Below are 25429 nucleotides of genomic sequence, written 5' to 3'. Positions count from 1 at the left end.
TTGAGTGATCTTTAAAAACGGCTTCACCGTGAATTTAAAATGTTCCAAGCTATGGTCCAGTTTGAGTTCCAAATGTTGATTAACGAACAGAAAAATACATATATTGAGATAAAGATTTATTTAAGTGCACCTTAAACTTCTCCACTGTGTTACGGAGCCAGAAACTCTGAAAGATACCACAGTCACTAAGCACGTGGTTATTTAAGTATTTATTGATGAGTTAAAATCAGCTACTTTTTTATATGTATGTATACTCAAAAATAAATAAATAAAGATTATAGCATAGTTTAAAAAATATCTATTTTTGAATATATTTTTTTCATTTTTTTCCTTATGGTTCTCTTTTAAGACTCTCATACAAACAGTAAACACCAGGAGTCAGTAGGTTGTCAGAGAAACAGAAATCATTACTGCTGCATCTTACAGAGAGTGATGCTGATTTAACCGGACACTAATAGTTTCTAAAGCTCCTCTTACACAGTCACGTGGGTCGTAGCTCCAGGACTTGTGTGACATTAGTTCCTACAAATCCAACACCATCACAATTTGCGGAACATCCTGCTGCAGATTTAAGGGTAACACTTTACTTTAAGTTTTCTACGTAAGAGTGACATAACACAGTCATGGCACATGCACCTTTACCATAACCCTAACCCTAACCATAACTTGTCATGACAAAACCCAATGACACTTACTAAAAGAAGCATTATGTCAAAAAAGTTTATGACTTGTTTATAATGTTTATGACACTGTAGATACCTTCAAGTAAAGTGCAACCGATTTAAATCACAGCAAAGAATGTGTCTCCGCTTTCAGGAAGCTACTGTACTGCAATGAAATATTTCCCCATTTACCAACAACAGAAATGCCATTTCTATTTACTGCTGGGTGGCTCACTACTGTTGCTTAAAAATAGCAGGTATAATGCCACACACATATGTGCAGTGTGAGATAGAGGTGCATCTGGTATTCAGTCAAAAGTTAGTCTAAAAGCAAAGGCTCACACGAGCAAACACACAGCAGACAAGTTCACTGCCCTAAATGCTCATGCCAAACAGTCAAATATCAAAGGACGGACACAAGAGCTTTCATCACGGTGTCATACCTGTATACAATCACTGTGTGTGTGTATCCCACAACACACATTAAAGATTAAACTTAAGTTGCTAAATTGCAATTTTAACACTTAAACCCATTATAAAACATGCCTCCTGATAGATTTATAGCCTTAGTAAATCAACAAATGCCACAGGACAGTCTGTGGCTCAAAACAGCAGCTTCAACATGAAAGTAATTAACGGCAGTAAAGACATGAGGTAAAATATTCCTGCTACTTATATCACACACTCACCTTCTCACACCACCAGCTATGCTTTTTAATTTAAAGAAATTATAGACTGTACCTGAGCTTGGTTGGATCCATTTTGTTTCACACAGTCATATTTGGTTTCTGTTAGCTTTCTCCTCCTCTTTCTCTCCGCCTGTATCAGCCCTTCCCTCTCTTCCTTTCACCTGCACCATTGCCCAATGCAACTGGCTTGACGGGAACAACTGGATTCTGCAGCTAACAAATCCATGATCAGGGCTGGTAAATGTGTCGCAGTACTGTACTAAGTGGAGCAGAGGTGGTGACTGATTTCTTTGAAGATGATCTATTGTTGTTTAATGTCAATCAGGCCTATCGATTCCCTTGAGCAAACAGGAGGAAATAATTTGAAGAGAAGAAGAGGTCTTACGGGTAGTTACAAAGTTACAAAGCAGCAGCTTCAAGCTGGAATGTAGACTGTCAGCATGCCTGAGGTTAAATGCACTATCACATCCTCACTAAAATATTTTTTCACGTTAACAATTTATCCGTAAACCCAAACATTCACTCTCAGCCGGATAATGGCATCACATGTATGGGTTAATTATTAATATGTTTAATTAATTAATTCATTTTTAAAATACAAAGACCGATTTATTTAAAATTTAGATTTTAGCACAACATCCGTTATATGCTGCTCAACATGAATTGCTCAGTGAATAAATTGTTCTGTTTGGCTATAATATTCAATGAATCTGCAATGACTGGAATTATAAAAGTTCATTTGGCTAAGGCAGACTAAGACGAGGCGTGTCCTGTTTTCTCTGACAGTAATGAATAATACTCGTATAATGGGGAAAAAAGAAAGCTATTACAGGCTGTGAAAAGCCTGTAAAAGAAGTAGCAGGGGTCTGGTGTAATAGAAACTGCAAACTTCTCTGGCTTTGGTATTAGGAGTGCATCCTCTGCATTTAACCCATCTAAATAATTAGCCACTTTAAAAGGTGCTCTAAGCCACGTCACGTGTTTTAGGCTACAGCATTTGTTGTCACTTACAGCAAACATCTCTTCACTATCCGCGAGCTGCCTATCCCCAGAACACACTGTAAAAAACCGTGGTCTCTGTAGACAGCCCAGGGTCTACAAACGGCAACAAAAACAATCTATGCCCACCTGCACCACGACAAGAAGGATTTGGATGAGATGAGGAGGAGGGAAGGGCAAGTTAGTCTTGTTTTGTTTGAAAATACTTTGAACGTCAACAAGAAGTAACGTTACCCAACATCGCTTAGAGTACATTTAATTATAAAGGCACTGACAGGAGTTACTTAGGATGCATGTCTACCCACTCTGAGAAAACCCAGGGAAACTCCACTCGGAAAGGTCCTTCAAGGACCGGTGATCCAGTACTCAGCAGTGCCTACTGACTGTGAGGCAACAGTGCTAATCATTGAGTCACCGTGCTGTCCCATAACCTTTAAATAAAGAACAATGTAACCAGGAACTACTATTAAAACATTACAAGTTAACTTTAATGGCACGGATGAATAGTTACTTCCCAGTGCTGAAAAAAACTAATGTTTGCAATGTTTTAATATATCTTTTAATGGTGACTGATGACAATAACAGAAACAGATTAGCTTAATTGGCCTTACTACTTATGATAGAGTAGGCACAATGGATAAAACAGTTTGTACAACAGTAGATACAATTTAGTTTGAAATGCAGTTGAAAACACTCAAATTATGAATGCATGTTGTATAATAAAAAAGTAAGAAGTCCAGTATGAAATCATAAAAGATTCCCCAACAATTCCAAAGTTATACTGTACAGTATAGTGATACTAAAGAAAATACTCTTATTCCCTTTCATGCCAGCTGTCTCATCTAACTGTACAACAAAGCAATTAGGCTAATTCTGAAATATCTTATTATTCCTTTAAAAAACAAACATTTAAAAATACATGTGACTCCGCCTCCTTGAACCATTTGATCCGTCGCTCTCAGCTAGTGTTTGGCAGGACGAGAGGGAGAGTGCTCAGTGACACTGCTTTCTGTGAAATAAAACGGCTGGCTATAGCACCATGTCATGCTTTGAGGCTGCCTGTGAGTGACTCTCTAAAGAGAACAATACTTGGTTTCATGCGCTTCTTGTTCCACTTGGCACGTGCTGCAGAACTACTGAATGCCGTACTTTGTCTCCAGCTCCTCGGCTGCCCGTCCCAGGTGCATCTTTCTCAGTTCCTCCAACAACTCTTGCAACAAGGGCGAGTGCAGCATTCTTCCTCGTCCTCCTCCACCTGCACGTGACCCTCTCTCAGCCCACACTCTCAGCATCTGGTAGTGAGCCTCGCGGCAGGATCGGTGATCCAACTCTGCTTGTTCGATTTCTGTATCCTTCACACCAAGAGAACGCACCAGTTGCTTTACCTGTAGCACAGGAACCAGATCCAGCACCGTGTAGATCAGGTCAGGGACTGCACAAGGGAGTCAGGAGAAGGGAGGGGGGTGTTGTGGAGAAGAGATAAGAGTTAATACAATAGTGTTCTGTATGTGTGAGCCGAAACACACCGGACTGTTGGTCAGTAGTATGTGCTGCTATGCCCAGTATCAAATTCACTCACTCTTGACTTCCAGGGGGACACAGTCAGGCAGATTGTATGGCTCCTGCTCACTCACAGGACTTTGGGGAACAGCCTTGACACTCCCGTTCTCTGAAGGTTCCTCGATGTGGAACAGGGCTCGCTATGAGACAAGGGCAGATTAAATGTTTTTGACCGTAGACTTACACATCTCACAGAGAAAAGTAACCACCGACAGTTAGATCAGTGTACCTCACATGAGTCCACAGAGACGTCAGATGGTTGACAGAATGGTTTCAGCAACTTATTTTTGGTAGACCATTTTGTAACAATATAGGTGACGAGAACCAACAGCACCAGCAACATCACAGCCATAACTGCAACTCCAGCAATTATAAGATATCCATTTCCAGTCTCAGGTACTTCATAAAAATCCATAGGGACACATAGAGAACAAAACATGAGTTAAAAAAGCAATAATGTTTTTTCAACATTCTAATTATTTTGCTATAAAACCTAACAAAGAACCCACATCAAAAAACGCTACAGCTGAATACCTAACCAACTCACAAAATTGTTCTAATCACAGGTTTGATGCTAAGCAGGAATATACAGGGTTTCTACAGGGTTCATCAAGTTAAATTCAAGACTTCTAAGACTTTAAAATCTCTTAAATTACACAATTCTACAAACTTTTGTGATACTATACTTGCAAGAAAGTATGACTGAAAACCAGAAAACTGAAATTAACACATCCCAGATAAGTGCCAGCAAGTGGATGGATGGTGACCAATTGAAAATGATTAACTAAAATTTGTTTATTTAACTTTTTGCTAAGAGTTTGGCTATTATAATACTATTAAGGAGTTGCTACAGGTCTGATGGTGCCGTCTGAAACTCCCCAAACAGCTTTGTGCAAAGCCAATGCACTGTTGCAACATTCCCCCTTTTATTTTTATCTATTTTATTAATTCAATGCGTTAACACACAAATAGCTTGATATATATCGGTTATATTTGTAATTTGGCTAAAACAGGAGATATTTCATAAACATATTTCATATTTTATTGATCCATATACATTTGAGACTAAAATTACGCATCATAGGTAGACCACGGAATAATACCAGATCTTAATTCATGGTGTATTAACTCTTTCATATAAAATATGGCCTGATGATCATATCCCTGTCACAGGTGCTCACCTATTGTAGCCCAAGTAGGAGGTGTTAACTCAGCCGTACAACTGTGGAGCAAAGAGAGAGTGTGTCACAAATTGAAGTGGAAGTAACACATCTTAAGAGGAATGATTAACACAAAGGCCTTTTTAACTTCAGCAAACAAACAACTGCATGTTAACACTTGAATATGGTTTCACAGTTAATACTACACAGGAAAATGGTACTAATAGAAAGAAAGATAATGCTTAATTTCTCTTCATCTGTCACAGTAACTACTAATGGCTACCTTAAGAGTGCAGCTAAGGATTATGGGCTCTAGGTTCCTCTGGGCTCCCCTTTTTTCTCCTCTTGTATCTGTCCACCTACTCAACAATTCACTCAACGCATAACTCGACACATTCCTCACTGAAATTAAGAGTTCCTTGGGCTCTACCCTGATAAGAGCTAATTGGATGCCCCATGTATATTGTTTACTAATAATTCCCCTTTTAAATGCCTACATCTGCAGTTTTGTTTTGTCTAACCAAGAAGACCTTGACCAAATGTAACTTCTTCACAACATTGTTTATGTTTGTGTAGTTTATATCCAAGATGTACCACTTCCGGAACTGCTTCGTTGCCGTCACTCGTTTCAGCCAGTTGGAATATTAAACTCTGGTTAATTAATAAGGACTATGGTTAACTGCTCTTCAGATCTCTGCAGGGTAAATCAAGACAGCTTGCTAGACTATCTGTCTAATCTGAGTTTTCTGTTGCACGATTAAAACAACTTTTGAACACACACGTTGCAATAAAACAAGTTCCTTCTGAGGCTTTTTTTGCAGTAGCACCTTGTTTTTCCTGGTGCTTAGCACCGCCCATGATGAATATAATTGATTTAAAGAAATGACAATAAACCAGAGCACATTTTTCTCCCATCCCGGAATGCTTTGTGGGTTAGCCAGACCGTCCTCCATAGCGCTGTGGAGGAAGGTCTGGCAAAGCAACACTAATGTTAGTATAGATTTCCACCACTGTTTCAAATCAACAACAATCTTTTAGACACAATTTATCAAAAAGATAGATATATTGGTTGTTTTCATCCAGATATTTTAAGGGTCCTCTGACAGTAAACCACTTGCACTAGATTTAGCAAATGGCCACTTGTTTAGTAAATGTTAAAATGTCAGCAACCCAGTTTTAGTGTCTCGTAACTTCTCTCTTTTGTTGCCAACAAATGGAAAGATTTATCAAAGTCGGAAGTGTGCTGTAAGTTTCAATTCAACAAACCAACTTCCCCATTAACAACTTTAATTTAAAACAGTGCCAAAGAGCAGGATGGGAAGAATGTGTGTACCAAAAGCTCATATACTTTAGTATACTCACTTCTTGCAGGGCACACACTTGCCCTTGACTCTGTTGTAGCCCTCTTTACATTCACACACAGTGTTTTTCTCTGGTGTACCTGTGCACAAGAACATGAGCCACAAAATTAATAAAAAAAAGGATTTTACATAGACATAACTGAGTATAAGTACAGTTCATAACATTGCCAGATCTTAAGACTTACATGTATGTGTTTTCTTTTCATCCTGTCCACACTCTGAACATCTCCGACAGTCGTATGTTTCTGAGTCAATGATGAACTTGTAAAAACCGAACTTACATCTACAAATCGTGTTTTTGTCTGATTGACATTCTGATACCACTTCGTCATGCCTTCCCGCTGCCAAAGAGTTTAAAAAGGAGAAACAGTAAACAAAGAAGACCATAACCTGATACACCACTGACTCAAATCAAAGAGGTGGAACTGATTTTCTTTTCTTTTTTTTAAAAGGTAATGTTGCTCCACCTTTGCAGCGTCTGCAACTTCTGCAGTTGCGGGAATGGTTCAGCTCGTCTGTGTATTGGTCATCAGGACATTTTGTGCAGTTACTTCTCTGACCCAGAGCATGACACTCTTCTACAAGCTTAAAACCTGGAAAACATGAACATCACATGTAAACACAGTTATCACTTTGCAGAATGGATTTAATCAAAGAAGAAAAAGTCAACCTGTGTGATATATTCCCAAATAAGAATGCTTCTGTGAATCATTTGCAGTGTGCCGGAGACCATATTGTACCTGGAGCGCATTTGTTGCAACAAATTCCCTTTTCACTGAGATAGTCACCATGTGGACACATCTGCTCCTCTGACGGTTGTAACAATGTCAGAGTAGGGCTGAACATGCACTGTAACATAGAATATACAATGAATGCAACAAAACACAACAGTTTTTCATGAATTCATGCAATTTTAAAGTATTTAATGTATCACTTCAATTTTTTCTCACCATAAGGAGCAGTATTGTGCTAAAAGGTGTTTTTATGTCCCATCTTCTTCTATGCCAAGCTCCCTCCATATCTTACAGGTTTAGCTCAATCCATTGGAGGCCACCTGCAAGGAAAACAATGTTTTAATCACCTTGAACAGCCATGGTAATAGTGATGTAATTTAAAGGCATCGTGCAATCTATTACTGAGTCCATCTTTTGCTAAATGATGGACAGACAATAAGCTCTGGGCCCACACACTACTAATGAATGCCCTAAATGTATAATAAAATTGAAATAAGTTTGAATGCCACAAAAAATGCTGAATTAACAATCATGGGCCTATGATAATACTTTCATCTCGCACCACCAACAGGCCACAGTTTGTTGTAACTCCAGCCAGTTTGAGAAAAAGAGAGGTAACTTAACCTCAGAGTCAGTCACTATGGTAACCAAGTCTGTGAACCTAACCTGGTCGGGAGCAGGTTTTCCTCAATAAACCTTGAGTTTTTCTAATTCTCCTCCCACTGACACAGCGCTCTCTCATTTCCTCATTCATTCATTCTGTCTGTATCAGGCGCATTTTAGCACAGTTTTGTCATCTGCATGAATACAAAGATGTGTTGATTTATTAACTTTGTTAGGCAGATTATAAAACTTTTTTTTCTTAAACGTGGCAAGTCCTTTTGCCGACAATCCCGTTGATGAAAACGATTTATTACAGTACTTCACAGAGTTAAACCTACGTCCCACCCTTGCAGATTCTTTGTGTCGCTTTATGTTTTGTGTAAGTGATAGTTTTCTTTACAACATTGGTGAGTTAGTAGACCCACTGTATAGCTAAGCACTGTCAGAAGAGTGTGCACAAACCAGTGAGAGACATTAAAATAATTAAATTATAAATTATTATTCTGTTAATGACATGGTGCTGCAACTTCAGAATGGGCTTAGTAGTAGCTTAACGTTTTCGCCCGCAGGACTGCACCTAAATTAAATTATAGGTGTAGCTTATTACCATTCTAGTTTTCACCAGTAATATTATAGGTTGCCTGGGATTAAATATGAAGTTTATACACTATATTAGAGCTTACACATTGACTGGAGCAGCAATTTTCTCCCACGCCAATTCTCGCTATTTTGCAGCAGCCGTGTTGCTTTTTTTTTTTTAAACAAAATATATGTTCAAACTAGCTGTATGCACACATGAGTAGTTCCAGTTCCAGAGAGGTAAAGTATGCAGACCGATTGGTTTGTGGTTGTTGCCATGGTGAATCATAGCATCATGGCTCCATTCATGGTGCCTTTTTATTCTGGTGGTGCATGTGCTTAACTCTGAGTCAGCCTACTCTGAGTCCAACTCAAATCAGCTGTTCTGGAACCAAAAACTCAGAGTTTCCCATCTCAGGGTAAATCTACTTAGAGTTCAAAAATTAACTGCTGGGCTCCAATATTGGCCCCATAACACCACAGCCCTCCCATTCCTCGCTTCCTCAAGTTTTAAATTTAAAAAAGTCAGCCACAACTGAGCCTGACAGAATGAGTCTGAGATGTCCTAAAATGACCAGAGTAGAGGTTAAAATCCTCTGATTTGATTTTGGTAACAACGTGGCCTTTACTCAGATGCTGACCCAGGTCATATTTTAGAAGAACAGTAAAGTTTTCTCAATATATTTCCATAAATCAATAATATATTCTGGTAAGTAAATAAAGCCTTTTGTGCATACATTAATTTGTTAAAAAATTAAATCTATCCAAACAGCATTAAATAACTCACAACCCTTAGCCTGATTACCTTAAAGGGTCAATTCACCCAAATTACAAGTGGTATCTAACCTGTCGCTAGTTTTAGATTTAGCTGTTGTTGTTGTTGTTGTTGTTGTTGTTGTTGTTGTTGTGGCCAACACAACAAAAAGGAGGTCAATGGAATTTAACTTGAGGTGTTGATAATAAATCAGGATTATCCATACACTTTGCAATGGGCCACTCTCTGATAAAGTCCAATTGAAAACAGTTGTCAGATCTGTGGATTAATTTGAGTTCTATTATATTGGGGAGGGCAAAGGTTTTTTTTTAACAAATAAGCAAGTAACACAAAACTATCTGCAAGATCATCTAGAGGGAAGCAAGAAACTGTTGATTTATTTGATATTTGGATAAAAAGTAAAAGCCACTGTTTTACTTTTTTGCTAAATATCATATTACCCTTAGACTGAGATGTAACGAATTGACATTAAAAGCAGATTCTTTGCTTATTTTTCAATGATTTGGGTCCTTTAAGGTCGTCTCTAAATGAATTCTCCTCTGCCATAAAAAAAAACCCCTTTTGTAAGTAATTGAAGGGGATTCAACACACAAGAAAAACGTATTTTAAATTATTACATTTAATGGAATATGTAACTTGATGAGAAATAAACAATGAATTGGTCTACAGCCAAGTTAAAAAACGACTTCTGCATATTTCTTCGTCACTTGTTTGCCTTGTTTTGCAGTTTCGCCCTCACTTCCTTGTTGCACTGAAACGCTAAGGTTTAACTTGGAAGTTTAACTTTCAAAAAAATCTTAAACTCAAACTGACGACTTACGTGTTTACAGAAAACGTTGAGGTATTTAAGAACTAAATCAATATTTTATTGTTTTTCTTTCTTGTCTCATGGTTTCGGTTTACGCCCACCACAGCCTCAAGTCTGATATGAATCTCCCCTTCCCACAGACTCACATGCAGAGCGATATAACCGTCACTTACCTGAACAACCACTGTCACACCGAGAGATACCTCTTTTCTCTTTTACTTCAGGTCCATATATCGACATAAATGTAGATTTAATTCAATATAACTATGTCTTTTTTCTTTTACCGAAGGCTGATCGACTATGCCATTGCCGCTTTCGGCTGCGCACCAGCGTAGGCGGACTAAACGGGAAATAGCTGAGTCACGAGACCATTTCAAGGAATTGTGAGTGAGACAGAACTGGCAAGAAAAAGCCGATCTGCAGGAAAAAAAACACCATAAACCTGTAGGTTGTAATGTACACAGGTGAGTCTGCAGGATAATCACTGTCAGAATAAAAGGAAATAGGCTATAGAAGACCGACACTGGTGCATGGCTCCCGCACACATCCATCACAACATTACACTGCTGCCTTAAAATGAGTTGAGAGAATGTTCAACCAGTGGAATAAATACATTAATTAATAATATGTTCAGTGCTATTGCAAAAAGAAAAAAAAGATTTTGTAATTAATTAATTAATTTATCAAAACTGAACTAACTCAACTAACTCCTTCATATTTTTTTTACTTCATCTTAATACCATGAAACATTCACGGAGATGGTAAGAATTTGCCATTGAAATGTAATACTGAATCTTAATTTCATCAAAATCTTTTCTTTTTAGGTGGATGGATGGATGGTAAAAAATCAGAAATAAAAAATAGAAACATTTTCAATAGAAAATATGTAAATATATATTTTTGAAATTAAATGAAAAGAAAAGTACAGTATATTTATATATATATATGTATATATTATATATATATATATATATATATATATATATATATATATATATATATATATAATATGTGTGGATGAGGGCTGGAGGATGGGAACTGTGGCCTTGACCAACTGCCACTGTGCTTGTTTGAAAACCATGATGTCTCTTATGGGCGGACCAAATTCTCTGGGCGGCCAAAGCAGAGAAAGGGGAGGTAACATTGCCCCTTATGACCTCATAAGGAGCAAGATTCCAGATCGGGGCCATCTAAGCTTTCACATTCTTAAAGGCAGAGCAGGATATCCAGGGCTTGGTTTACATCTATTGCCATTTCTAGCCACTGGGGGACCACAGGCAGGCTGGGGGAACGCATATTAAAAAAAGTGAAATTTTCATGCCATGGGACCTTTAATGCACTGTAATTACGGCACCATAATTATACTATAGGCTGGTATGTGATTCAGCTGGCCAGCGGACTGGAGCCTCACGTGAATTTGCTGGTATGAAAGAGCTCAGTCAGCAGAGCAAGACGTGCTTCCTCTAAAAACCCACATCCTTCCTTTTTCAGTGAGCAAAAAAAGTGTCTTCAGGTCTTTACTCTTCCTTCTCCTCTCTCTCTCTCTCTCTCTCTTTCTCTCTTAGGTTCATGCAGAAAAATAGTCAAATTTGTACAGCAGATGCATAAAGACATGTAAAGTCTTTTTTTATGTACATATGTAAATAATCACAATGGTGAGATTCATACAGCCTGTGAGGGGAGATTTGTCTGTGCATATAGTTTCAAGCCAAGTAAAAACTAAATTTGTTTATTATCCATTTACTTCATCACAACAACCTCAACATGTTCCTGGCAAGTTCTAATCATACTAATTCTTTCGGTCAAGCAGCCTAATAACGAAACCCCAAGATAAAGATAACAAGGTTTGCTTTAAGTCAGTTCAGAATTATTTTAATGCTCAGTCATCTCTCTTCCAGTCATTCCTGTACTCTGTTTGAGTAGTGTCTAGAGCCACACTGGGGCCACAGAGGCAGTCCCTTTATGATACTGCCTTGTCAATCTTAGCCCCCGTTTCACAGTTGACACAAGGTCACGTGGTGTGGCCTGGTTTTTGTGAAAAAATAATGAAGATGGTGAGAAGAGCACATGACAGCTAACTGGTGAATGTGCCGAATTGAAGTGTCTAACTCAGGTTAAGATGAGGATGTGTCTGAAGTGGAGACTGTTTGAGTGAAAACAGAGACACTGACAGTGGAGAAAGATCTTCACACAAGTGCAGATTAGCTGGTCATCACTAATCAAGTAATAACACAAAAAGTTCTCACACAAAGTTTTTTTTCTGTAATAGAAGGGATTTCACAAAGACTCATTACTCTGTTTGTTGACTGCAGCATTTTACTCTCATCTGGACAATTTTAGCCCCAGTGGACAGATAATCATCTAAGCTAGCACATACAGAAAGTATTGTACACAAGCAATGCAGTTAGGAGGAATTCAAACATATGTGACTTGTCACTACATCTGAAGGTAGATATATCAGATCAGTCACACAGTAATGTGTTGATATTTGAATTTCCACATGCATAAAATAAGATAACTAACATCACTTTTGGTATTGTTAATTGTATTGCTCACTCCTGTGTGTCATAAGATTGCAAAGCAACTCATCAAAAAATGCCAATATTTGGAATTTGTATCTCCTCAACATTAATGACCTTGTCATTCAAGCCTGAGAAAAAGAGGCACAGACAGATGTAAGAAAGAGAGATTGTTTTTTTCAGCCAAAAAATTGATTTTGGGTGAAACGAGAGAGATGGTTCCTGTGGAAAAAAGTGGAGGCTGAAGGAGCGTATGTTTTTGTGCACAGAGCCAGGGGGTCGCAGCAAAAGACAGGATAAGAGAATATAGGGCATAGAGATTGCATGAACATTGTCAAAATGTACGGCTTTCATAATGAGTCATCACTGACATTTTATGAATAATCCCCAGACACACTTCTGGTCCCCTGTTCATTCTCACACTCAAAGGGTCCCAGGTTACACCTTGTCTCACCATCACGTCCACGGTAAGTAAAGACTGTTGGCAAGACTTTTTCAGCCGTAGCTGTCAGTCAAACCTGTGATATAAAGTTGGAAAGGTGTTGGTGTTAATACAAGACTGATATTGTCTATCATTACTATGACATAATGTGTAGCTTCATTGCCAAAGTCTGGGTCTATTATTATGACTTGTGTAAATGCTATAACAAGCGCATAACAGAGATGCATGTTCTGTAAGTGTGTGTACGTGTTAGTATGTATGATCCTTACCGTATATATGATCAAATATATCATTGTTTTCCCACAACCTTGTCTTTCTGCTCATCCTTCTCTTTTTCCCAGATGCAGCTGCTCTGTTTGTTTGCTTTTACTTTACTGGTCAGTCTCTCTTTCCTCTCTGCTGTGCTTTCCATAAGCTGCAATGAAAGACAATATGACTGGCCAATGGAACAACCCTACTTATGCTGTGACAAATGTCCACCAGGTACAGTGACTTCTTTTCGTTTTAATAGAGTTCATATTTTTAATACAAACAGGTTATAATATACTGTTTTTATTCCAGGCAAACATATGGTTCGGCGTTCATACACAACTTGTGAAATTGAGTGTCAATCTTGCACAAGGGACCTGTTCAATGAAAAGTACAACGTACAATTTACCTGCGATTTTTGTGAAAACTGCGATAAACGTGAGTAATTTTCTACAGCTTTTGTCAGGTTGTGTTAAGTTTGTGTGAGACCTGAACTGTGTGAAGATCCTACTTATAGATGTACAACAGAAACCAGACTCTAAAGCCACTGCTCACAGAGACTCAATAATGGTATGAAAGGGTGAATTATTGCTCATACAGGAGATTTGATAATGTATCATAACCCAGGTGCATGTTTAATATGGTTATTAAACTGTATCATTATTGGATATACAGGTTGAAGAAGAATGCAAGACATCTTTAAATTGACACAGAAACACAGAGCAGTAGATGCCATGTGGAATAAACATTACTATAGGAATACTATCTGTCATCCCCCTCATCAGTGATACCATGTGGTTCCCTGTTTATTTTGTGTGTGTGTCATGTCTTTTGAGCATGACATGATGAGCGAGTCATAATTTCTCTGGAGCTGTGGTCAGTCCAGTTACAGCATAAGGTTTTGTGCTGTAACTGTGCTTTTAGCTGTTACTCAACTCTGTCTGTAAATAAGGATTTCAGAGAAGTTAAACCATATAGAGACCTATGGTCACATTTGCAAGGTGATTTCCCATTCTGTGTCATGGTGGGATACAGTCAGAGAGAGATTAAAAGGCGGGGCGATTGGGGGGTCTGAGAACCCCTCCATGAACTAGCTCAGAAGATTTTTAGGGTGGGATTCTGCAACAGTATCTATACCAGCATCAGTAGCACAGCCCACCATTTGTGGTGAAGACAGGAGGTTCAAAAAGTGTAGACCATCGTCATGTCGGTGGAAAAAAAAGAAGAAAAACACAAAAAGGTGGTAAATATCGGAAAGAGCAGCAGACACTAAAATGTCATATTCTATGTTATTACTCAGGTCTGTGCCCTGCTACAGGTGAGGAAAACAGCCTGTTGTGCTTATTTTTAAATGTCACTGTGGAAAACACAGAAGGGAGAGAAAGTGTGTGCTTCTCAGTCTGAATTTTAACTTTTATGTGTGCACAAAGATGCTCTCATTACATATCGTAATCAAAGGGTTAACATATTTTGATCTATCTAATGTTACAGTGCAGCTGTGAACAAACCTTTTACAATCTGACATTACACTGGGGGTATGAAGATAGGTGATCAAAATGTCAAAACACCTTTAATCCTACACATGCAGGGGCTTTATACTAATTACCGGCTATGGAAATTAAATCAGGTGGAAATGATTCAACCCACTCAAAAAAACTCACTGCTCCTGCAATACCACAGTATTAATATTTTTTGGTTTTACTTTGGTCTCAATCAGGGTGTTAACACTATGCAAGGATTGAGATGTGCAAACAGAGTTTCAAAGGAGGCACGTATTCTCAACTTTTGTACTAAAATTGTCGTGCAGTAAAACAATTCCAGGTTTCAAACACCAGTTACTGTGTGTAACTATTTCTGACATTGGCATTCCTGTAATTGTTTCATGTCAGTGTCATTGTAGTTTTATGAATTGTGTTATACTGGTTTTATAAAAACTAATGTTATTTATTGACTATGGCTCCATGGGACTCATAGTAGTTAGAGTAGGTAGTTTTTTCTTTGTTAATTTGGGAATCTAAGTTAAAGTATGCACGTTAACGCATTCTGTAAAAAAGTAAAATGTTTCATCAAAGTGAAATACTGCTTTCACTGAGAAATAACAGTTGTAATGTGTCTACCTCTAAAGAATATATATCAACAGTGGTAATATAACCGCCATATGACTTAAAACCAGAATCTTTACCTGCTGTGCTGTTTGTGAGTCATTTCTCAGTTTCTGATTTATATCATGTTTTACAGGCAACCTGTGTGCATACGTGTCTGTTCGTCAGACACTGACAGAATTATGATTAAACTCTATCTTTTAATGATTGTTGTTTTTTTGTTTTGTTTTTACAGCAAACATGGAATACAGCTCACACTGTAATGCGACTCATAACGCTGTGTGCAGATGTAAAGCTGGTTACAGATGCAAAGAACAATCCTGCAAACAGTGTGAGCCGATACCAGACCCCACCGAAAAATGTAAAGCTGACTACAAATGCAAAGACCAATCCTGCAAACAGTGTGTGCCCACTGTGCCGATACTTCCTTTCACCACCAAACCTACACTCCCTGCATCCACTACAGGTACTTGAGAGATGGCCGTAGCATTATATTTGAAAGCTAGTATATGATGAGGGAAGACATTTTTCCAATCTCTTCAAATGCACATGAATGCACCATTCTTGCATAGTTTTTTTATCAAGCTGCACATTCAACCTAATTTTCATACAGATTTTATGAGAAAACACAAACTCTAAATATGTAAAAACATGAAAAAGTAATGTTTTAAATTTGTTGCTCAGTTAAATTCTACATATAATGTGGAAAACACAAAGATGGTTCAGCATCGCTCACACCGCAAACAAAATTACTAATGGGTGTGGGGCAGCCATAACCACATACGATGTCAGAGTGTACAGGTTGAACCAATCACTGCCGGAGAAAACAAAATTCTTGATTTGTGTAGTTTTGAAGTGCTGTGTAAAGTGGCCTTGAAAGCAAAACACACTGCAAATGACAAAAACTAATGAAAATAGACACAACACATGCAAATGAAGAAACATCTTCACCAATTTTGATGACACACAAAAACACGGGATCCTACTACCAACCAAACCAAAAGACTATAAATGCAGTCAGAATCACAGCTGCTTTTATGCCGACAATGCTCAATAAGGGTGTGCAAATGCATGCAGGATGCACTGTTGAAAGGTTTTAGTTACAGCATGTAGACACCATGGTGTGATGTTGCTGTTCTTTGGATCTATGTTGGTTTGAAACTGTCATCTATCATAAACAGATTCACATACTCGATTATTTGCGTTTTTTCCCCTTTGACAATGAGTGCATTGTGCTAATAATGCCTCTCTTCACTCTTGTTTGCAAATTTTAATGTGAAAATGTCAGTGTTGTCTTTACAGTTTGTTTTTCTGCCCCAAAGAAGCCAATCAAATGTATTAATACTTCATTAAGGGGTTGTAGATTCAGCTGTCAGAGATACTATGCAGATTGTGTTATTCATTCAGTCATTTTTGCACTATATAATATTTAGATCCATCTGTTTCGTCATTTGGCACTAAAGCAGATCCATAAAAAAGGGGGTCTTTGTTCTTTTAAGGCACTCAGATTACTTAGCTATGCCCCTGTTTATCACTGCTTTAAAGAAGTTCACCAGAACTGGAACCATTGTGTCATGTTGTACTGTAACAATAGAAATAAAATGGAATCAGATGATAATAATTTTGATAGTCTTATATGTTCTGACTTCAGTTAGCAACTGTTTGTTTATTCTGCAGTATCCATGGAGTAAGGTCACACACACAAGGTGACTCTAATTAATCATAAATCATGTTGAGTGGTTATGAATGTAGACTTAGTGATTAGTGTTAAAAAATAAGAGACCTCAGAGTGAGTTCACTGACTAATCTGAATCATAAACAGTTCAGTATTTCCAACTATTTCATGTGCCTGCACTGAGCTGATAAGTCTTTTTCTTCTCCCCTCTAGCCCTGAAACCTGGAGCCTACCACACAGGTGAGCTCTTTCGTCAGTGAATGCTCATTTAAATCTTTCAAAAATTTAAAAAATGTCTCTCTTACACATTCTTACAGATACAGTGTGGTTCCTGGTGATAATTGCCCTCCTGTGTGCAGGAATTGCCCTTGTTGTTGTAACAAAAATCAAGCCCTTTCTGCATTGGATCAAAGCCAAGCACAGTTAGTAGATTATTATGATTATGAAGCAGATAACCAATACATAAACACAGAAAGTTCACTGAGCATAGTAGTCTTATCATTTTATAATGTGCAAGAATTTATGTTTTGTGTCATCTAAAGTGATTATGTATTTCAATCTAATTACTAAAATAACTTCTCAAATTCTGTTGTTGCTCAGGTTACCTTTTGGCTAAAGAAGCTGTACTAGTACTACCAGTCTCCGAGGACGAAGAAGTATCCAAGCCTGTCCAGGAAGTGCGAGGTAAATGTGACGTATGAGTTCAAGAGCCTGAACTTGGATAAGCAAGAATTTGAGGGAAACATTTCTCTTTGCTTTGGACATTAACGACAAATGGGGGCCCATGCTGACGAATGGAACCGCAGAAAACGTTTTTTCCAAGACTGATCCTGTTTTCTGGAAGGAATCATGACTGTTTGACATCTGTGACGTTCGGATGAGAAAAGTGTTTAAAACAGAGAAAAAGAATGTGAAAAATACTGAAAATACAGAGTGAGACACACTGTTATGCATGAGTATGTTTCTAAACGGTGGTATGTACTATGGTACAAATCTTTCACATCTTTTATAGGTGTATATATAAATAGATTTTATTCAAATTCTACGTATCAAATATGAATGTTTTTAATTTACATACAGTACATTTCTACATAGTTTTCTTTTTTTAAATAAAGAATTTTTGAAACCAAAATGTCTAATAATTATGCAAAACATTGAACATTTAGGTTTTAATACTTTAGGGAGCTGGCAGAGCATATAAAAGTTTATTTACATGATATTTTAAATTATAACTTACAAAATCATCCTCCCCGAGTTGAAGTCTCTGGTGTGCACTGACTACAACCTTTTCAAGAACCTGCAGATAAAAATGTCTTTGGAGAGCACTGCCGTCCCTTCCCAGTTTGCCAAAGGGAGATGGATCAGCCCAACACACGTGTGGTTTCAAAGTTTTACGGTTCCTTTCTTTAAAAAACGTGTTTAGCATCAGTCTGGATGTCAGGGGTTGTAACCACCAATACAAATCTTCTGGGATTTTATGACCCATCATAGCATTTCCTCTTTGGACACGTGGCAGTCCTTCCCCTGCTCCTGGGAGGGAAAGAAAATGCTGTCAATCTCTCCGCTCCTCTCCTCCTCAGAGAGATGAATACTGGGAGAGGATGTGGGATGAAACACAGGACAGTCTCTCTCGTCTTCTTCTTCGCTGATCACTCTCTTGGCCGCCTTCCCACATTCAGTTGTGGGGCCAACTTGGCCTGTAAACTGACTGAGCAAGCTAAAGATGACCGTTCCCGGATTGTGGACATGAACTGGACCTACAGAGACCAAAACAAGCAAAGAGTGTGCTTAAAGGATTGTTTCAATTGACCCATAGATGTACATTAACATATAGTTTACAGAGTAGGACAACTAAGTAAAACGCAGACTCATAACAGAAACACAGCGGCATCTTTTACATGCTTTATTTTCTTAATGACTTTACAAACTGAGTCAAGTATTTCATTTGAAAGTCTTCATTTTACTCATCAGTACCCAGATTGGCTGTTGAGAGGCCCGACGGCTGCTGCTTTGCACTGAATGAGTCTCTGGGGATCTGATGAGTTGACTCCTTTGGCTTGTGAGAAGCGTCTCCACCTCCCTAAAGAAGAACATGTCCGTCAGTGTGGGGCAAGCAAAAGAGAAATGATTGCTTATATATGTAGATGCATGACAGAATGAATCTTGGAAATGAGCTACTTACTTCATTGCAAAACTTTGCAATAGCTGGAAAACAAACAAAAAATAAATGAATAATATAAAGTCAGTTTCTTCACACATGCCCATCAATGATGAATCAACATGTAAATGATTTACAAAGCAACTAGCCATCTACAAAGCAAATGACAAATTTCTAATCAGTAATTTCTAAAGGCTTTCAGTAAACTGTTCATTGTTTCCCAGAAGTGCTGTGATCATAAAGTTCAAGGCCTGGATTGACCAGAAACTGAACCTGTCGTGAATGTAAACACCATCTCACCTTGCTTGAAACATGTTTCATCTCCGGGGCGGCAAACTAAAAACACCATCACAAGGGCCACACATCCTACAACAACCACTGGACACAAGATGGCTACCAGCTGACTGCTGGTCTTGTCTGAGTGAAAAAGACAACAATAAAATCTCTGTGAGGTTGTACTTAGGCACAGCAGTGCTTTAAGCTAAATGCTGATATACTCACATTGACAATTCTGCTGATGCGAAGCAGGTAATATTTAACAGGTTCACCAACACAGTTAAGCCTGTTAGCATGCTAACATTTGATAATTATCACTAATCACAAAGTACAGCCAAGGCTGATTAGTCTTGCAGGTATTTGGTCATCGAGTAATTGGACAAATTAGAATTTTTGAGCTGATGATGGTGCTACAGGAAAAGTCAGAGTATTTCCAAAGTCAGGAGGATTCAAATCATATGGGAATCATTAATGTTTGTACAAAGGTTTGTGCCAATCAAATAGATGTTGAGATATTATACAGTATAAATAAAATCTCTGACCTACTGGTGCAGGAAACACACAAGGAATAACCAATGTAGGATTTATCCTCTGGGCACCATGGATATTTGTACCAACGTAAATGGCAAATCCACCCAATAGTTGTCTAGCTATTTCACTAAAAAACCAACATGTCATGTATAAGTATAAAAGTGGCACTAGAGAAAAAGTCAGGGGATCACCAAACACAAAAGGATTCATCCTCTGGGGATTGTGAACGTCTGTACAAGATGTAATGACAACCAATGAGGTACATCAGTCTGGAATGACTGGCATTGCCATCACTAGATTCATACTCGTCTTCTCACACTCACCTCCTTTGTGATGTGTGCCATTTCCTGTCGGTGGGACTGACTGAGTGCCACACCTGTTTGAGGTAAGGGTGAAGTGTTGAGTATCTCAAACATTTGACCCAACAACAACAAGGACTGACTGCAATGTCTATAAGGTCCATATAAAATTCTAAAAAAATCTTAATGTAATACACTGTAACTAAGAACATTTTGAGTTATCTACATAGATGTAGGGTGTCATGTGAATTTCAAGTTTTAAAATTCCACTCTGTGAGAAACTCATCATGTACTGTTTTGTACTGTTTTGAAGGAAATCCATGACTTACTTAGGAAATCTGCATGGATTGGTGGAAGTGCTGCTATGTCCAGAGGAAGCTGAGGAAGGCATGTGTTTATCTTTGACTGAAAAACCAGGAGCGGCTTCTGTAGAACGAAAAAAACATCACAGTACAGTGTGAAGCAGAAAAAAAGTGTTACATGAACATTTATATTTTGAGACTCTTTGTACTGCTAAATCACAACATTCTACATTTCAGAAGGGAGTTTTGTTTTCAATTTGTCTTAATACATTTAACTGACTGCTGTTCTTGTTACTTATGATTATAATTACATTATATTATAATACATTCTTCTATAAAAATAAGAAAAAAATGTCACTGTTGTTGGCATAGGCACAGGAAGTGGGGGTGCTGCAGGTGCTCTACATCCACAAACAAGAGGGCTCTTTATCAAGCTGGAAAAGCTGATGCCTCTGTTTGCTAGTGTCTACTGTTGGCTCTCTCTCAGCTCTCCGCCACCGGAAAACCTGGCTCCGTAGCACTATCACTCAGAATAGACTTTCACACATGCCACTAATATACGTCGACAAAGACATTTAGGAGGATTTGGATATTCAGGTTCTCATGACAGACTTTATCTGCCAAACTCCAGAGCGCAAATCTACGTTTGGTGTACCGAAATTACTATAAATTACATTATTATATTGCTAATAATACATAATTTACATCTAAATAACATGTTAGTTTATATGCAGGCATTCACACAGATATTTAGAAAAGGCCCACTTTACTCATCACTGTTTTTTGGAGTTCGGTGTGGAGTAGGCCCTATGTTGGGATATGTAGTTTGTATGCACCTTCAGCTCAGCTGTACTTCATGAAGGGGAGGGGTGAGTTAGTTTTTAAAAGGAGACAGAGAATACAGAGCCTGTGTAACAGTATCTTTAGACTCTACATGGACTGTGGACCCCCCTCCCCCCTCCCCCCTAGCACCCCCTGGCGAAAATATCTTCCCGCGCCTCTGGTTGTATCTTAGTGGCACCCCGGTGGTCTAGGAGCAGGGATGGTTCTAGGATCAGACCTTTAAGGGGCTCAGCCCTTAATGAGAATATACAGTGCCTTGCAAAAGTGTTAACCCCCCCCCCCCCCCCCCCCCACACACACACACACACAACATACACATACACATACACATACACACACACACACACACACACACCACACACACACACACACACACACACACACACACACACACACACACTACTATTAACGCAATGATGGAACTAAACCTGACACTTCATAAGTCACAGTCATATTGACCAATTTGACACAATGTTCTACCATTCAGCAATTTTAGATGCTCAAGTTTCAATTTGGGTTCTAATCTGCGCCATGAAATTACCAACTTCTTCTCTGGGGCAGACCAACGTTAAACTACACAACTGCACTTCTGCTCTCCATGTAACAGAGTAGATAAAGACTCAGTCAAAGGTGGGAGTCTGGCACAACCCACTACGATTGCCAAAAAAACTATGTTTCCGTTAACCCTTTCCTGGACTGCGTTACAAGTGCATAGCATTGGCAACAGCGACACAAGATATTAAACCTGTATTAATCCCTTTGAACATGTAATTACAACAACAGACCAGTTTGCAAACTCTAATTTGAAGCACTAAAATCGCCAATGTCAAGAGGTTAAGACTCTGACCATGAACTGCCGTGTTCATCTTCAGCCAAGAACCTTTGTTGCATGTTATTGCCATCTCTCGCTCCCCTCATTTCCTGTCATCTTTCTACTGTCAACAATGAAGGCAGAAGTATAATGAAGTAAAGAAATACTTTAAAAAGTCTTGTCTTCAACATAACAGATTGTCTTGTTCCAGCCTGATTGCAATTTTTGACAATATCTAAAGAGTTTTGGAAAAGTTAAGGGTTTTAGAGACTTTTCTCAACCCACATGTAACCTTACAGCTGATCTAATGCAAAATATTCATTCAAAATTTTTAAAAGTCAAATCATATACTGTATAGATTTAAGTATATTTGTTGATATGCAATGTTTCATTATTTTTTATGAACAATGTTTAAGATGATTGTGGTTCTGTGATAGGGACAATTACTTTTTATGTTTGATTATATTTTCCTGCTAATGTCTCTTTTTACTTAAGTAGGAATATTAGTAGTAATGGTATAATTTTTACATTGTAGTATCACTCTACCAAGAATAGGATCTGAATATTTCTTACAGTACTGTTCACTTCACTGACAAGGGAGCCCCCAGAGTTCAGATCAGAGCCTTTACAACCTTTTATTACTGTAACATGTGTAAACAACTTATGTTTAGCCTTCAGTATCATTATTGGTCCTTCTCTTGTCATCAAGAGAACATCACAAGTTTATTTGGTTTATCATGAGGCCCTCTGCTGGTTGTGCCTAATATGACAGAATTAGAAGTCTGCACTGCTCAGTATTTACCAGTTGTAGTCGTTTCTTGGATCTTGACACAGGATCTGCAGTTTCTTGAACCTGTGACCCCCTGAACGCATTTGAACCCATCCTCACAGTTGCACAATACATTGGACGTGCTGGTGCAGTTCTGAACCACCTTCAGATGAAAATCTGACACAGTGGAAAATAAAGGTAATTTTAGAAAAACTCAGAAAAAAGTAATTTCTAGAAATGAAAAGAGATTAATATTTTCTCAGTTTATTATAGAACCCAAAGGTCATGCTGGTATCATAATCATCAGTGATGGATAAAACTGTTAAGTTGGTAGAAATGACTCATAGTTTCTTTACCTGGTCTGCAGTCTCTGTAGCAGTCATGGCAGCTGTCTTCACGATTCAACTCAGTTGTGTAGCTTCCAGCAGGACAGGACTCACACTCAGTACAAGACTTCTGATACTCACCTGACAGAACAGAAAGAAACGAATGAGAACAACCGGATGAGACAGAGAGCACACAGACGCTGCACACTCTGCGCATATTAATGAAGGATGTGGTCATACAGCACAAAGTCAGCGTGCAGAGTGCGTCATTTTTCAAGACAAACAGAAAGATATTAACACTAAAAAGACAGTGAGAGAAATGTATATGCACACTTCATAGTAATTTCCAAATATGAACCGATGCAGATTCACTCATGAAAAACAGTGATTCAAAGCTAAATGAGCACAGACGAAAATTATAATAATATATATATATATATTATATATATATATACATATATGATATTTGATATTTTAATAGTATATATATATACATATATGATATTTTGATATTTAATAGAGGATGCTTACACATCATCTTACCTGCAGGGCACATTTTACACTGTTTGCCGCCCATGATGTAATACTGGGTCCCATCTATCTGTTAACACATTGCCACAATTAGATACAAAACTCCACACTCCAGGAGAGTCCTGACTTGTTTATAATTTTGTATACACTTAACAGCTATTTCTTATATCTGAAAAGCTAAAGAACCAACTTGTTTCTGTAACATTAAGCAATTATGTAGGTACTAAAGTGAAGATGAAAGACATTGTTACCAGCGGAGAAGTCATCACCAGCTGTGCGGTTAACATCAAGACAATCACGAAACATTGCACGAGTCCCATACTATGTAAAAAATGTAGAAAATGTTAAAGCAAATGTTGGATATCAAGTGGTCAGCTAAAAACAAAAACACCACATTAAAATGGCATGTTGCGTAAAGTTTAGTTCACCCACAAAAGGGATCACATCATAAATAAGCTGTGACATTAAAATATAAATCTTTACCTTCAATATGATGCGCCTTTTGTTCTCTTATTGTTTTGTTACCTTCCTCAAGGTGCAACTCTCTTTCTTCCTCTGTCCTCTCTCACTCACTCTACCCATTCTCTGTGTCACTATTTCCTTACCTGGTGACATCCTGTCTTGCCCGCCCACTGATCTCTACCAATGTTCTGCTGTCCTGTTTACACGTTCAGCTTTCACACGCAGACCCGTCGGCACTCTGACTAACGTTTCTGCATCAAAGCCTCATCGCTTTCTGTGCAAATGTTAAGACCTGACAGAGAACAACTCAATGGGCTGTTCTCTGTGCAGTTAGCGTGTCATGATGGAAGAGCAGATCTTTAGTGTTAGTGATGGTACATTTCTGAAAGGAAATAAAAGTACTTAAACATTAATGTGGAAAAAACTCAGATAAAAGTAAATGTCCTGCATTCAAAATCCTACTTCAAGTAAAAGTACAGAAGTATTATCAGCTAAATAATTCAAGTATCAAAGTAAAAGTAGTCATTCTGCAGCTAAATGGCCCCTGTGAATGATATGTTATTATATTGTGGCTGGCTGTAGGAGCTATTTTAAACTACTTTTTATAAAGTTTGGTAGTTAAGTCTGGTGGTACCAAACCTAGGCGTCTGCCCCCTTCATGGCATGATTAATGGGATAGGAAATGCAAAAAACAGAAATGTTTAATTTATAATATATTATTATAATTTATAGGGGATATTCTCCAATTAGCTTTTTCTGTGTGTAAATTATTAGATAATTGTATGTCTTTGGGCCTCCAAGAGATATTTAAACTAAACCATCTGAGAAGTTTAGAAAGGAAATCTTTTTGGTGAATGTTAACAACACATCACCATCTAATACAAATGAGTCCCGGGCAGACATCACGTTTCAAAATGTTTAGATTTTCAGCGGAGTAGAAGTACACAGCGTAAAATGGAAGAACCTCAATATTGTGCTTATTGTATAGTACATGAGTAAATATATTACTCCACCTCTCCACATACTTTTAAAATGGAAAGTTGGTGAGTTTCATTCGTTGTGCTCACATTTAAATAGATAAAAAAAATCAACCGGTCATCAATCAATATCTCTTTCCCATACAGTGTCCTTACAGATCTCAGCATCAACACATTTTCTGTAGACTGGTCAGGACAATGTTTCTGGAAAGAGTTGCTGCTGCTGA

General features: G+C 38.1%; 4 protein-coding genes across 12 annotated transcripts in view; 1 reads left to right on the top strand and 3 right to left on the bottom strand.

Annotated features, from left to right (window-relative positions):
• plekhg6 (pleckstrin homology domain containing, family G (with RhoGef domain) member 6) overlaps nucleotides 1-16672 on the bottom strand; it is a 34684-nt gene extending 18012 nt beyond the window's left edge. The window contains exons 1-2 of the mRNA XM_032518609.1: nucleotides 16662-16672; nucleotides 1404-2271 (exon numbers count right to left, since the gene is read on the bottom strand). Coding sequence (XP_032374500.1) covers nucleotides 1404-1423 — 20 coding nt within the window. The 5' untranslated portion in view covers nucleotides 1424-2271; nucleotides 16662-16672. The remainder of the gene's footprint in view (nucleotides 1-1403; nucleotides 2272-16661) is intronic.
• On the bottom strand, nucleotides 2794-10324 carry tnfrsf1a (tumor necrosis factor receptor superfamily, member 1a). 3 transcript variants are annotated; one of them, XM_032518756.1, is made up of 10 exons: nucleotides 10104-10324; nucleotides 7382-7485; nucleotides 7172-7280; nucleotides 6899-7024; nucleotides 6617-6769; nucleotides 6433-6511; nucleotides 5092-5132; nucleotides 4140-4321; nucleotides 3930-4050; nucleotides 2794-3782 (listed from the first exon to the last, which is right to left on the bottom strand). In XM_032518756.1, exons 2-10 carry the CDS (start codon nucleotides 7448-7450, stop codon nucleotides 3484-3486), a joined length of 1179 nt encoding a protein of 392 aa, XP_032374647.1. In that variant the 5' UTR covers nucleotides 7451-7485; nucleotides 10104-10324; the 3' UTR covers nucleotides 2794-3483. The 3 variants fall into 3 exon arrangements, with proteins under 3 accessions (XP_032374647.1, XP_032374646.1, XP_032374648.1); XM_032518755.1 differs by having other exon boundaries at nucleotides 6617-6772; nucleotides 10104-10323; XM_032518757.1 differs by having other exon boundaries at nucleotides 4140-4309; nucleotides 6617-6772; nucleotides 10104-10323.
• cd27 (CD27 molecule) lies at nucleotides 9814-17722 on the top strand. Of its 6 annotated transcripts, none has more exons than XM_032518809.1 (8): nucleotides 9814-9963; nucleotides 11496-12916; nucleotides 13233-13374; nucleotides 13453-13578; nucleotides 15478-15708; nucleotides 17131-17157; nucleotides 17235-17339; nucleotides 17518-17722. In XM_032518809.1, exons 3-8 carry the CDS (start codon nucleotides 13233-13235, stop codon nucleotides 17616-17618), a joined length of 732 nt encoding a protein of 243 aa, XP_032374700.1. In that variant the 5' UTR covers nucleotides 9814-9963; nucleotides 11496-12916; the 3' UTR covers nucleotides 17619-17722. The 6 variants fall into 6 exon arrangements, with proteins under 6 accessions (XP_032374700.1, XP_032374699.1, XP_032374697.1 ...); XM_032518808.1 differs by lacking the exon at nucleotides 9814-9963 and adding an exon at nucleotides 10147-10394 and having other exon boundaries at nucleotides 12841-12916; XM_032518807.1 differs by lacking the exons at nucleotides 9814-9963; nucleotides 11496-12916 and having other exon boundaries at nucleotides 13027-13374; nucleotides 15478-15541; nucleotides 15614-15708.
• Nucleotides 17723-18012: 290 nt separating this feature from the next.
• On the bottom strand, nucleotides 18013-24506 carry si:dkey-260g12.1 (tumor necrosis factor receptor superfamily member 5). 2 transcript variants are annotated; one of them, XM_032518780.1, is made up of 11 exons: nucleotides 24247-24506; nucleotides 24015-24084; nucleotides 23764-23833; nucleotides 23263-23373; nucleotides 22940-23083; nucleotides 20511-20607; nucleotides 20206-20258; nucleotides 19376-19492; nucleotides 19100-19122; nucleotides 18892-18997; nucleotides 18013-18674 (listed from the first exon to the last, which is right to left on the bottom strand). In XM_032518780.1, the coding sequence occupies exons 2-11, from the start codon at nucleotides 24081-24083 to the stop codon at nucleotides 18403-18405; spliced, it is 1062 nt and encodes a 353-aa protein (XP_032374671.1). In that variant the 5' UTR covers nucleotide 24084; nucleotides 24247-24506; the 3' UTR covers nucleotides 18013-18402. The 2 variants fall into 2 exon arrangements, with proteins under 2 accessions (XP_032374671.1, XP_032374672.1); XM_032518781.1 differs by having other exon boundaries at nucleotides 23776-23833; nucleotides 24247-24505.
• Between the last annotated feature and the right edge of the window lie 923 nt (nucleotides 24507-25429).

The sequence above is a fragment of the Etheostoma spectabile genome, chromosome 6 (assembly GCF_008692095.1).
Source record: "Etheostoma spectabile isolate EspeVRDwgs_2016 chromosome 6, UIUC_Espe_1.0, whole genome shotgun sequence".
NCBI lineage: Eukaryota > Metazoa > Chordata > Actinopteri > Perciformes > Percidae > Etheostoma > Etheostoma spectabile.
Note: the sequence above shows the minus strand (reverse complement) of the source record. Positions and strands in the feature narration are given on the sequence as shown.